Source organism: Ranitomeya imitator, chromosome 2 (genome assembly GCF_032444005.1).
Source record: "Ranitomeya imitator isolate aRanImi1 chromosome 2, aRanImi1.pri, whole genome shotgun sequence".
In the NCBI taxonomy this organism is placed as follows: domain Eukaryota; kingdom Metazoa; phylum Chordata; class Amphibia; order Anura; family Dendrobatidae; genus Ranitomeya; species Ranitomeya imitator.
In genome coordinates this window covers 418,458,876-418,472,873 of record NC_091283.1, presented here as the reverse complement: position 1 = coordinate 418,472,873, position 13,998 = coordinate 418,458,876, and the positions used below count along the sequence as shown (strand labels likewise).

The window sequence follows — 13,998 nt, the reverse complement described above, 5'->3', positions numbered from 1 at the left end:
CCCCTCCCCCCAGTAGTGCTTACATGGTTTGCAGCTTGTCAGCGGTTTTGCTTGCATGTTCCAATAATATTGAATTGAAATTTGAGTCCATAACAGAATTAGGAGCAGGGTAATGATGGACTCGTCTGTGCTAATTGGGTATAGACCCTGCTGCTGTGACTCTGGAGGCTTTGGACTGACTTTTGCTGTTACGCAGGTGCCTGAAGAACATGATGAGGAGAGCCAGGTCCGTAAAGAGCGCGAATGGCGATTCCTGAGGAATGCCAGGGTCCGGAATGAAGCACATTGCCTCATACAGAAAGGTGCGTACCCCGACATCCTGAACAGCACTCTCTTCCTGCTGTCTGACGGCCATGAACAGTCTCCTGCACCTCCCTCCTGTCTCTCTGCCTTCCTGGATTCCTGGCCATGAGGACTGGATTACTCCCGCAGTATTAGATTCTTCTTTCCTGTGTGTCGAGATGAGATTTTAAGTGTCTGTGACTGTCTTAACACGGCGCCTGTCCTGCCGAGCGCAGTTAATCTGAGCTGACAAGTGTCCACTCCCAGATCAATATCCATCCTCCCCAGCCAGCTCCATTTATTAATATGTGTGTGATGGAGAGATGCAGCCGGCGGGGGCAGTTCCGGCCTTGGGTCTGTGCGGAGCCGGAGAGTCCCAGTAGATGATGGCAGGAAGGAGTTTTCCTTCAGGAAATTAACTTTTTGTAATCATTTAGTTTTCTCTTATTTATCAGGCATCACTAAGATGGATGAACAGATCTTCATTAACCGCAATCCGGGAGTTCCCTCCGTGGTGAAGTTTCATCCGTTTACGTCCTGCATCGCAGTTGCGGACAAAGACAGTATCTGGTAAGACAATATACGGGACGAATGGGTCCACGTGGTGGAACACAGCGAGGTCTCAGGACATACATGTTCAAAGATGTCCGATATTGTTTGGCAGGTATCGTGCGCATCCTGGCAGGTTATTGCATCAGTGCCATTCACATCCCAATACAGAAATGTGCAGCACAAGACCAATTGTCAAGCGCATCTATGCCCTGCTCACCCTCCGAGAAATCATAGATTTTAGTTCTAAAATAGAAGATACATTTCAAGAAAACCTCCTTTAAAGGTTTATGCAAATTACCGTAGTTGCTTGGTGGACAGGGCCATGTGCCTTAGGACAGCTACTGTCAGTCAGTCCGGCCTGCTCCGTCTCCCACTTCCTAAATTGGCACGTTCCCTTCAATTACTGAAATCACACTCATGCGCATATTGTCACAGTGGTAGTTCCTGTTTTCATCTTTACTGTGTTGGCACATGCGCGCATCACCACAGTGGTGGCGCTTTTCGCTCGCTGCCCCAGTGTTGTTGCATTTCACTCATCATTGCTGTGTTGGCGCATGTGCACGTTATCACAGTGTTGGCACATACGCTCGCCACTCCAGAGTTGGCGCAATTTTCTTGCTGCCCCAGAGTTGGCGCAATTTGTTTACCGCTCCAGTGCTGGCGCATTTTGCTTGCTGCCCCAGTGCTGGTGTGTGCGCAGAACAACCTTTCTCCTTGAGCTTCCATCTCACTTTTCTGCACATACGCTGTTACTCTGGCATTGTGCACATGCATGGTACCTCATTCGGGGCAGCACTTGTCCAACACAAGTGAAACCAAAGCTTCCAATTGAGCAAGCTGTTGCAGAGCTGGTATGACTGACTAATAAAAGGGGCTCTGAACCACACGGCCACCTGTCCAAGGTGTACTGAAGCCACAATCTGCATGATGCTTTATGGAAGGTTTTATTGGAATCTAGCCCATGGATTTTTGAATGAAAAGCATGATTCTTCTTGGCTGCCCTACACGGGGATATACTTGCATTTCAACAACATTTTGCTCTGACAGACGGCCCTTAAAGGAGGTCATTAGTCAGTCCTACATATGAGTTTTTCTCCTGTCTTGATGCTTATTATCAATGGATTGGTTGCAGCTTCTGGGATTGGGAGAAAAATGAGAAGCTGGATTACTTCCACAATGGTAACCCGCGCTACACCCGGATTACAGCTATGGAGTATCTGAATGGCCAGGACTGCTCGCTGCTGCTGACCGCCACAGGTAAGGAGGAGCCAGGAGATTATCATCTGTGCTGGCTCCTGATCCAGGCCCCGCCGTCTTGAGCGTTCATGAGTCTGCCTCTATGGAGGAAGCCATAACAATTCACTTGTGCTAACAGATGATGGCGCCATAAGAGTATGGAAAAACTTTGCTGATCAAGAGAAGAATCCTGAGATGGTCACTGCTTGGCAGGGGCTGTCCGACATGCTGCCAAGTACCCGAGGTAACACCCAGATGGCACGACACTTAGGGTGGGAAGGAGCCTGGTGTAGGAATTGTATGATGCATAAATAACATTTTTTTTTTTCCCTAAAAAAAGGAGGCCTTGCTCGACGAGTCTCCATATACCTTGACCGTAGTAAGCAAGGAGGTAAGGAGAACGGGGGGAAAATGAACTTGGTAGGAATATTGTGTGTTCATTTTTTCCTGCTTGTATATGGAAACCATCAGTATGCAGACTTGTTGCTGCTGTTGGATATTATTGCAATATTTGGACAGATCATGAACGTATAAACACGTAATTTGTACACTTGCAAAAATAGGTAAGTCAATCCACCAAAAATGGTTAAAGGATAAGTATTTTTATTTGACTAACTATATAAAAAAGGCACTTAAACAACAGTTACAACCATATCAAAGACAGAGTTCTTATGAGCAAAGGAACAGGTGCAACAAGAAAAAATCAAGTGCAACACCACAGGTATAGCATAGCGGATCAGAGCTTAGTAGCCAACCCCATAAAATAAGTAAAGTGATAGTGTATTTAATTTATCAAAAAAGAACTCTGTCTTTGATATGGTTGTAACTCTGGTTTAAGTGCCTTTTTATATAATTAGTTAAGTTAAACTAGAAGAAGAGGGGACGGGAAGAAAAACATTAGACTCGAACAAAGACGACCCAGGAAAACATACTCAGAAGGGAGGTAAGAACATTTCTAAAACAATCCACAGTGAGGAGATTGGAACAAAACAAAATCCTCTAAACTGCATGCTCGCAAACGCCAGAAGCCTGACAAACAAGATGGAAGAACTAGAAGCAGAAATATCTACAGGTAACTTTGACATAGTGGGAATAACCGAGACATGGTTAGATGAAAGCTATGACTGGGCAGTTAACTTACAGGGTTACAGTCTGTTTAGAAAGGATCGTAAAAATCGGAGAGGAGGAGGGGTTTGTCTCTATGTAAAGTCTTGTCTAAAGTCCACTTTAAGGGAGGATATTAGCGAAGGGAATGAGGATGTCGAGTCCATATGGGTTGAAATTCATGGAGGGAAAAATGGTAACAAAATTCTCATTGGGGTCTGTTACAAACCCCCAAATATAACAGAAAGCATGGAAAGTCTACTTCTAAAGCAGATAGATGAAGCTGCAACCCATAATGAGGTCCTGGTTATGGGGGACTTTAACTACCCGGATATTAACTGGGAAACAGAAACCTGTGAAACCCATAAAGGCAACAGGTTTCTGCTAATAACCAAGAAAAATTATCTTTCACAATTGGTGCAGAATCCAACCAGAGGAGCAGCACTTTTAGACCTAATACTATCTAATAGACCTGACAGAATAACAAATCTGCAGGTGGTCGGGCATCTAGGAAATAGCGACCACAATATTGTGCAGTTTCACCTGTCTTTCACTAGGGGGACTTGTCAGGGAGTCACAAAAACATTGAACTTTAGGAAGGCAAAGTTTGACCAGCTTAGAGATGCCCTTAATCTGGTAGACTGGGACAATATCCTCAGAAATGAGAATACAGATAATAAATGGGAAATGTTTAAGAACATCCTAAATAGGCAGTGTAAGCGGTTTATACCTTGTGGGAATAAAAGGACTAGAAATAGGAAAAACCCAATGTGGCTAAACAAAGAAGTAAGACAGGCAATTAACAGTAAAAAGAAAGCATTTGCACTACTAAAGCAGGATGGCACCATTGAAGCTCTAAAAAACTATAGGGAGAAAAATACTTTATCTAAAAAACTAATTAAAGCTGCCAAAAAGGAAACAGAGAAGCACATTGCTAAGGAGAGTAAAACTAATCCCAAACTGTTCTTCAACTATATCAATAGTAAAAGAATAAAAACTGAAAATGTAGGCCCCTTAAAAAATAGTGAGGAAAGAATGGTTGTAGATGACGAGGAAAAAGCTAACATATTAAACACCTTCTTCTCCACGGTAAGAAACAATGAAAACCCTATATTAAGGGTCACCAATCTAACCCAAGAAGAGGTGCAAAACCGGCTAAATAAGATTAAAATAGATAAATCTCCGGGTCCGGATGGCATACACCCACGAGTACTAAGAGAACTAAGTAATGTAATAGATAAACCATTATTTCTTATTTTTAGTGACTCTATAGCGACAGGGTCTGTTCCGCAGGACTGGCGCATAGCAAATGTGGTGCCAATATTCAAAAAGGGCTCTAAAAGTGAACCTGGAAATTATAGGCCAGTAAGTCTAACCTCCATTGTTGGTAAAATATTTGAAGGGTTTCTGAGGGATGTTATTCTGGATTATCTCAATGAGAATAACTGTTTAACTCCATATCAGCATGGGTTTATGAGAAATCGCTCCTGTCAAACCAATCTAATCAGTTTTTATGAAGAGGTAAGCTATAGGCTAGACCACGGTGAGTCATTGGACGTGGTATATCTCGATTTTTCCAAAGCGTTTGATACCGTGCCGCACAAGAGGTTGGTACACAAAATGAGAATGCTTGGTCTGGGGGAAAATGTGTGTAAATGGGTTAGTAACTGGCTTAGTGATAGAAAGCAGAGGGTGGTTATAAATGGTATAGTCTCTAACTGGGTCGCTGTGACCAGTGGGGTACCGCAGGGGTCAGTATTGGGACCTGTTCTCTTCAACATATTCATTAATGATCTGGTAGAAGGTTTACACAGTAAAATATCGATATTTGCAGATGATACAAAACTATGTAAAGCAGTTAATACAAGAGAAGATAGTATTCTGCTACAGATGGATCTGGATAAGTTGGAAACTTGGGCTGAAAGGTGGCAGATGAGGTTTAACAATGATAAATGTAAGGTTATACACATGGGAAGAGGGAATCAATATCACCATTACACACTGAACGGGAAACCACTGGGTAAATCTGACAGGGAGAAGGACTTGGGGATCCTAGTTAATGATAAACTTACCTGGAGCAGCCAGTGCCAGGCAGCAGCTGCCAAGGCAAACAGGATCATGGGGTGCATTAAAAGAGGTCTGGATACACATGATGAGAGCATTATACTGCCTCTGTACAAATCCCTAGTTAGACCGCACATGGAGTACTGTGTCCAGTTTTGGGCACCGGTGCTCAGGAAGGATATAATGGAACTAGAGAGAGTACAAAGGAGGGCAACAAAATTAATAAAGGGGATGGGAGAACTACAATACCCAGATAGATTAGCGAAGTTAGGATTATTTAGTCTAGAAAAAAGACGACTGAGGGGCGATCTAATAACCATGTATAAGTATATAAGGGGACAATACAAATATCTCGCTGAGGATCTGTTTATACCAAGGAAGGTGACGGGCACAAGGGGGCATTCTTTGCGTCTGGAGGAGAGAAGGTTTTTCCACCAACATAGAAGAGGATTCTTTACTGTTAGGGCAGTGAGAATCTGGAATTGCTTGCCTGAGGAGGTGGTGATGGCGAACTCAGTCGAGGGGTTCAAGAGAGGCCTGGATGTCTTCCTGGAGCAGAACAATATTGTATCATACAATTATTAGGTTCTGTAGAAGGACGTAGATCTGGGTATTTATTATGATGGAATATAGGCTGAACTGGATGGACAAATGTCTTTTTTCGGCCTTACTAACTATGTTACTATGTTACTATGTAAGTAAAAATACTTATCCTTTTACCCTTTTTGGTGGATTGTCTTACTCCATTTTTGCATGTGTACAATTTGGTGGGAGTATTTCCATGGCTACTGCCTTCGGTGGTTGGTGATAGGGGCCTAGGACCACATCTATAATATAACACTGGGAGCATCACTCTGTCCGACCCCTTTATAGACTGCGCAAACGCCTGCGCAGTCTGGACCCCACAGAGTGACTCAGCCCAGGAGATTGCGGTGTTCGTAAGCACTGAGGAAAAGAGGGGAGAAGCCAGCGCTGCCTAAGGTTAAGACACAATACATAAAGTGCAAATGCACATATTGATTTCTAACTGTATTTTCAAAATGAGACATTTAGCAAACAATTGATCAATTCTTTGAGCCACCCCGCCCCTCTTTTGCTTCGTAAGCACTGAACGCATACCGCGATCTCCGACGGAGAAGCAGGGACGTGCCAGGAGGGCGAGTATGCTATATTCACCTGTCCCAGTTCCACCGCTGCGCGCCGCTCTGTCTTCTGCGTCCTCTGCCTGTGACGTTCAGGTCAGAGGGCGCGATGATGTGCTTAGTGCGCGCCGCAGTGGTGGAATAGCAAGTGACGGGGGCCTGAGCCAGCGGCGACTCCAGCACCTGACCCCCATAGCGCATTGGTGTCCCCGCCTGTTCAGGCCCCCGGCACTCGGCGCCCAGCGACAATAGGCATGTCATTTTTTTTTAATCGCAGCAGCATACAGGGCATATTATGCTATGGAGCATCTTATGGGGGCCATCAACCTTTATGGAGCAGCGTACGGGGCATATGGATGGGAGCAGCACATGACAGAATGGGGTGCAGGATGGGAGCAGCACATTACAGAATGGGGGGCAGGATGGGAGCAGCACATTACAGAATGGGGGCTCAGGATGGGAGCAGCACATTACAGAATGGGGGCGCAGGATGGGAGCAGTACATTACAGGATGGTGGCGCAGAATGAGTGCAGTACATTACAGAATGGGGGTGCAGGATGGGAGCAGCTCATGACAGGATGGGGGAGCAGGATGGGAGCAGCACATGACAGAATGAGGGCGCAGGATGGGAGCAGCACATGACAGGATGGGAGCAGCACATTACAGGATGGGGGCGCAAGATGGGAGCAGCACATTACAGGATGGGGGCGCAGGATGGGAGCAGCACATTACAGGATGGGGGCGCAGGATGGGAGCAGCACATGACAGGATGGAGCGCAGGATAGGAGCAGCACATTACAGGATGGGGCACAGGATGGGAGCAGCACATTACAGGATGGGGGGCGCAGGATGGGAGCAGCACATGACAGGATAAGGGCGCAGGATAGGAGCAGCACATGACAGGATGGGGACGCAGGATGAGAGCAGCACATGACAGGATGGGGGCGCAGGATGGGAGCAGTACATGACAGGATGGGGGCTCAGGATGGGAGCAGCACATGACAGGATGGGGCGTAGGATGGGAGCAGCACATGACAGGATGAGGGCTCAGGAAGAGAGTAGCACATGACAAGATGGAGGCGCACAAAACAGGATGAGGCTGCACATGGCAGGATGGGGGTGCAAGATGGTAGCAGCACATACCAGGATGGAGCCCATATACCAATATTAATGCTCGCCACCCGGGCGTAGAACGGGTTCAATAACTAGTGGTGTATAATGTGTTCTGTCCTAAAGATGTTGTATTGTCTAAACACGTAATGTATGAATGTCAAAGATGCAGAGTGCATAATTGCACGAACGAGAAAAGCTCCGAATACAAAATACAGTACAGAGCAAAAGTTTGGACACACCTTCTCATTTAAAGATTTTTCTGTATTTTCATGACTATGAAAATTGTATATTCACACTGAAGGCATCAAAACAATTAACACATGTGGAATTATATAATTAAACAAAAAAAAGTGTGAAACAACTGAAATTATGTATTATATTCTAAGTTCTTCAAAGTAGCCACCTTTTTCTTTGATGACTGTTTTGCAGACTCTTGGCATTCTCTTGATGATCTTCAAGAGGTAGTCACCGGGAATGGTTTTCAATTCACAAGTGTGCCCTGTCAGGTTTAATAAGTGGGATTTCTTGCCTTATAAATGGTGTTGGGCCCATCAGTTGTGTTGTGCAGAAGTCTGGTGGATACACAGCTGATAGTCCTACTGAATAGACTGTTAGAATTTGTATTATGGCAAGAAAAAAGCAGCTAAGTAAAGAAAAACGAGTGGCCATCATTACTTTAAGAAATGAAGGTCAGTCTGAAAAATTGGGAAAACTTTGAAAGTGTCCCCAAGTGCAGTGGCAAAAATCATCAAGCGCTACAAAAACTGGCTCACATGAGGATCGCCCCAGGAAAGGAAGACCAAGAGTCACCTCTGCTTCTGAGGATAAGTTTATCCGAGTCACCAGCCTCAGAAATCGCAGGTTAACAGCAGCTCAGATTAGAGACCAGGTCAATGCCACACAGAGTTCTAGCAGCAGACACATCTCTACAACAACTGTTAAGACGAGACTTTGTGCAGCAGGCCTTCATGGTAAAATAGCTGCTAGGAAACTACTGCTAAGGACAGGCAACAAGCAGAAGAGACTTGTTTGGGCTAAAGAACACAAGGAATCGACATTAGACCAGTGGAAATCTGTGCTTTGGTCTGATGAGTCCAAATTTTAAATCTTTGGTTCCAACCACTGTGTTTTGTGCGATGCAGAAAAGGTGAACGGATGGACTCTACGTGCCTGGTTCCCACCGTGAAGCATGGAGGAGGATGTGTGATGGTGTGGGGGTGCTTTGCTGGTGACACTGTTGGGGATTTATTCAAAATTGAAGGCATACTGGACCAGCATGGCTACCACAGCATCTTGCAGCGGCATGTTATTCCATCCGGTTTGCGTTTAGTTGGACCATCATGTATTTTTCAACAGGACAATGACCCAAAACACACCTCCATGCTGTGTAAGGGCTATTTGACCAAGAAGGAGAGTGATGGGTGCTACGTCAGGTGACCTGGCCTCCACAGTCACCAGACCTGAACCCAATCAAGATGGTTTGGGGTGAGCTGAACCGCAGAGTGAAGGCAAAAGGGCCAAGCATCTCTGGGAACTCCTTCAAGATTGTTGGAAGACCATTTCTGGTGATTACCTCGTGAAGCTCATCAAGAGAATGCCAAGAGTGTGCAAAGCAGTCATCAAAGCAAAAGGTGGCTGCTTTGAAGAACCTAGAATATAAGACATAATTTCAGTTGTTTCACACTTTTTTGTTAAGTATATAATTCCTCATGTGTTGATTCATAGTTTTGATGCCTTCAGTGTGAATATACAATTTTCATAGTCATGAAAATACATAAAAATCTTTAAATGAGATGTGTCCAAACTTTTGGTCTGTACTGTACATCAACAGCATCTTACTGATGGTTTCCAGATATAACCAACCTGTTTTCAGCTTATTACATATTAAATTATGGATGAAAAGTTTATTTTTTGTATTTCCTGGATTAAGCCTTTGCTCACCAGTCTCCTATAAACCCCTCAACAAACTTTTCACCTCCGTTTTGAAGTGCTGTAAGAAAGTCGGAAGTTGGCATTAGCAAACATTTTTCTCTGGAGGATCCAGTGCGAATCCATTGATGACCCTCATTTTTAATGGGTGCCATGTAATGACCCTTGTACTTTATTACTGGGTCACTATATCCTTGTACACTAGAGGGATCTGCTGTCTGCATTTAATCTGTGCATCAGATACAATGTACCATGTTAATGTCCTGTCTTCTCAGGGGCCGGAATGGTAGTAGACTGGGAGCAAGAGACCGGATTACTCGTCGCCTCCGGGGATGTCCGCATCATCCGAATATGGGACACTGACCAAGAGATGAAAGTGCAGGTGAGTGACAGTGCTGAAAAAAAAAGTGTTTCCATAATTCCTTTAATCCAGTCCCCAATAATCCACAAATTCCATTGACCGATAGCATTGTTTTACATATTGTTCCCAAAGCTGAAGGTGTGGAAGTATAAAGTATGTGGCAGCTGAAAAGGAGAAGCTGTGGAGATGCAAATATAGAGTCATCTGAGTTTAATTCTTCCAGATGATGATTTTTACAATATAGGGCTGATATTGTGATTACTTTATATACCATCCATCCTGACTGTATATAATCTCTCTTCAGGATATTCCCACCGGAGCGGATAGCTGCGTGACCAGCTTGTCGTGTGCCTCCAATCGCTCCCTCATTGTGGCCGGCCTCGGGGACGGCACGGTTCGGATCTTTGATCGCAGGATGTCACAGAACGATTGGTACTGTCCTTTAGAAGTCAAAATAAATGCTCCCATGATGGAAATATAGATGATAGCACCCTGTTAACTCTTTCCTGACCAAAAACCTGATGGGTTCTCTGTAAGGCCGGCGTCACACTCAGCTTATGAAAATACGGTCTGTTATTTACGGCCGTAATACGCAGAAAAGTCCCCAAAATAGTGATCCATATGTCATCTGTAGGCAGGGTGTGTCAGCATATTTTGCGCATGGCATCCTCCATATGTAATCCGTATGGCAACCGTACTGCGAGATTTTCTTGCAGGCTTGTAACACGGACATACAATGGATCCATGGGCTCAAATAATCGTAAAAACATATATACTGTCTGTGTGTGTGTATATATATATATATGTATATATATACACACACAGACAGTGTATATATACACACACACTAGATGGTGGCCCGATTCTAACGCATCAGGTATTCTAGAATATGCATGTCCTCGTAGTATATTGCCCAGTCACATAGTATATTGCCCAGCCACGTAGTATATTGCCCAGCCGCGTAGTATATTACCCAGCCGCGTAGAATATTGCCCAGCCGCGTAGAATATTGTCCAGCCGCGTAGTATATTTCCCAGCCACGTAGTATGTTGCCCAGCCACGTAGTATGTTGCCCAGCCACGTAGTATGTTGCCCAGCCACGTAGTATATTGCCCAGCCACGTAGCATATTGCCCAGCCACGTAGCATATTGCCCAGCCACGTAGCATATTGCCCAGCCACGTAGCATATTGCCCAGCCACGTAGCATATTGCCCAGTCACGTAGCATATTGCCCAGTCACGTAGCATATTGCCCAGTCACGTAGCATATTGCCCAGTCACGTAGCATATTGCCCAGTCACGTAGCATATTGCCCAGTCACGTAGCATATTGCCCAGTCACGTAGTATACAGCACAGACACGTAGTATATTGCCCAGTCACGTATGTAACAGTTTAAAAAATAAACATACTCCCCATCCGAAGAGCCCGTTGTAGTTCTGGCGCTTGTGAGCGGTGTCCGGTCCCAGGATTGGTATGAGCGCAAGACCTTCCATGACGTCACGGTCACATGACCGTGACGTCATGGAAGGTCCTTCTCCCATAGCATCTTTGGAAGCGGAACCTGCCGCTTGCAGTGCTGAGGAGAGGACGCGACGGCGGAAGGTGAGAATAAGGGTTTTTTTTTTTATTATTATTATTTTTAACATTAGATCGTTTTACTATTGATACTGCCGAGACCAATCAGCGAATGAATAACCGTGACAGAAGGACAGACAGACAGACAGACGGATATTAATATATCATACAGCGCTAGATAGCTTAAAAGCCGGTAATTCAATTGCCGACTTTTCCTATCTCCTTCACAAACCCGACATGATATGAGACATGGTTTACATACAGTAAACCATCTCATATCCCTTTTTTTTTTGCATTTTCCACACTACTAATGTTAGTAGTGTGTGTGTGCAAAATTTGGGCGCTCTAGCTATTAAATTAAAGGGTTAAATCGCGGAAAAAATTGGCGTGGGCTCCCGCGCAATTTTCTCCGCCAGAGTGGTAAAGCCAGTTACTGAGGGCAGATAATAGCCTGGAGAGGGACCATGGTTATTCCCACCCCCCACGGCTAAAAACATCTGCCCCCAGCCACCCCAGAAAAGGCACATCTGGAAGATGCACCTATTCTGGCACTTGGCCACTCTCTTCCCATTCCCATGTAGCGGTGGGATATGGGGTAATGAAGGGTTAATGTCACCTTCCTATTGTAAGGTGACAGTAAGCCAGATTAATAATGGAGAGGCGTCAATTATGACACCTATCCATTATTAATCCAATAGTATGAAATGGTTAAAAAAACACACACATTATTACAAAGTATTTTAATGAAAAAAATACAAAGCTTGTAATATTATTCTGGTAATCCACCTGAAGACCCTTGTCACCTGAAACAAATGTAAACAAAACAAACAAGAATATTCCATACCTTCCGACGATCAGTCTCATCCCACGCTGTAAATCCATCTGAAAGGGTTAACTAATTTTACAAGCAGAAGCTTGCTAATGCAGGTGAATGTCCTGTAGTTACCTCGAGTTGCGATGAGGCGCCCTCTGCTGGATGTCCTCATATGACCTCGAGCCTGGGAAAATATTCTGAAAAGTTCCCATTGTGGAATTTTTTTATTTTTTTTTTTAAACCCCCATTTGGAATTTTTCCCATTTTTTTTTTTGTAAATTATTTGGTGAAATTAAGTCATTCAAAACTACAACTTGTCCCGCAAAAAATAGTCAGGTCAATGGGAAATAATTTTTTTAAGTTCTTGGGAAAGGGTATTACAACAGAAAACTGTCTGGTCATGAAAGTGTTAGCATGGAGATAAGTGGCACCATAACTAATTGACAGCTAATTATTCCTTTTGCCATACATAATTGTCTGATCCAAGCAAACATGGGAATGGTGACTAGATGCGGTAACTTAAACTAGATACTAGACTTAATCCACCTTGGACTAAGTTGTAATACCAGCCACAGCCTACGGTGCAGTGTGGCGCTGTTTCTGGGGAAAAATTTATCTGATCTTTTTATTTTTTCTAACTGCTTACTATGACTTTACTGTCGCAGTTATCTGACATCGCTTTTCTCTGTGTTTTCAGTCGTGTCATGACCTATCGTGAGCATACTTCTTGGGTAATAAAAACTCATATCGAAACACATGCGAAAGGAAACGTTTTGAGCGTCAGGTACAAGATCCGTTTTTTTTTTGTTTCCTTTGACAGTCGCACGTTTTTCAATGTCTTATATTTTACGGTATAAAACCCAATCTTGTCCATATCCAGCGTCAATGGCGACGTGCGAAGTTTTGACCCCAGGCTAACGGAATCTGTAAACACGCTACAGATCGTCAAAGGACTGACAGCTCTTGACTACCATCCACTGGCCAACCTGTTTGCTGGGTAAGTCATGTCTCTGCCAATCCATAACCTGTCGTGTGCATGCTGTGTTATATGCCAGTCCTGTATACCAGGTTTACACTTTCCTCTCTTCTTTCAGTGGTTCTATGAATCAGTTTATTGCCATCTATAACGGTGGCGGTGAACAGATTAGTAACATCAAATACTATGATGGATTCATGGGCCAAAGAATTGGGGCAATCAGCTGCTTGGCTTTCCATCCCTACTGGGTAAGTGTCTCCAGCAATGGTCTGCTTGTGACTAAATGTGGCCTAGGTTTGAGGAAACTTCTAACATTCACTCTTAAATTATTTCTTCTAGTCATAATCTATATATTCATAATACAAACATTTTACACCTTCATGAATCGGCAAGCTGCTATTCCTCCATACATATGAGCACCCAGTTTGACTGAGCTTGGAGATGTTCTTGCAGGAAGAGTCTTGGTTTGGGTAGAATGCCGAGATTCAATCCAAAAAAAATCAACTATTTATTGATCATCACATGAATAGCATCAACTTCACTTACGGAGTTAGGAACAGCCTTCACAGCTTTTCTGTGGTATAGATATTATAAAAAAAAATCCTCAAAAGAACTCAATAGTAAAGTTCTGCTAAATTAGTATGCTTCCACACAAATACTTTTATTCTTCTCACAAAACATCAGTTAAAATCCATCTTATGATTTTGCATATCCAGCCAGACTCAAGTTTCACCAGCTTTGGCTTCTTAACGGGATTGCACACTGATTTGGCAGTTCTACGCTAATGTGTCCTTTTTTACGACGTTTTGTACAGGAAAGAGGTAGTGAAGACTATTCCCAGTTCCACA

At 43.9% G+C, this 13,998-nt stretch overlaps 1 protein-coding gene across 2 annotated transcripts in view; it reads left to right on the top strand.

Moving 5' to 3' along the window:
• The window catches only part of RPTOR (regulatory associated protein of MTOR complex 1), a 318,041-nt gene that overhangs the window by 302,957 nt on the left and 1,086 nt on the right, over positions 1-13,998 (top strand). For both annotated transcript variants that reach the window (XM_069750796.1, XM_069750795.1), the window contains exons 25-34: positions 197-302; positions 738-852; positions 1,967-2,091; positions 2,210-2,314; positions 2,411-2,461; positions 9,699-9,805; positions 10,089-10,216; positions 12,872-12,958; positions 13,055-13,171; positions 13,269-13,398. In XM_069750796.1, the coding sequence (XP_069606897.1) occupies positions 197-302; positions 738-852; positions 1,967-2,091; positions 2,210-2,314; positions 2,411-2,461; positions 9,699-9,805; positions 10,089-10,216; positions 12,872-12,958; positions 13,055-13,171; positions 13,269-13,398 (1,071 nt within the window). The remainder of the gene's footprint in view (positions 1-196; positions 303-737; positions 853-1,966; positions 2,092-2,209; positions 2,315-2,410; positions 2,462-9,698; positions 9,806-10,088; positions 10,217-12,871; positions 12,959-13,054; positions 13,172-13,268; positions 13,399-13,998) is intronic.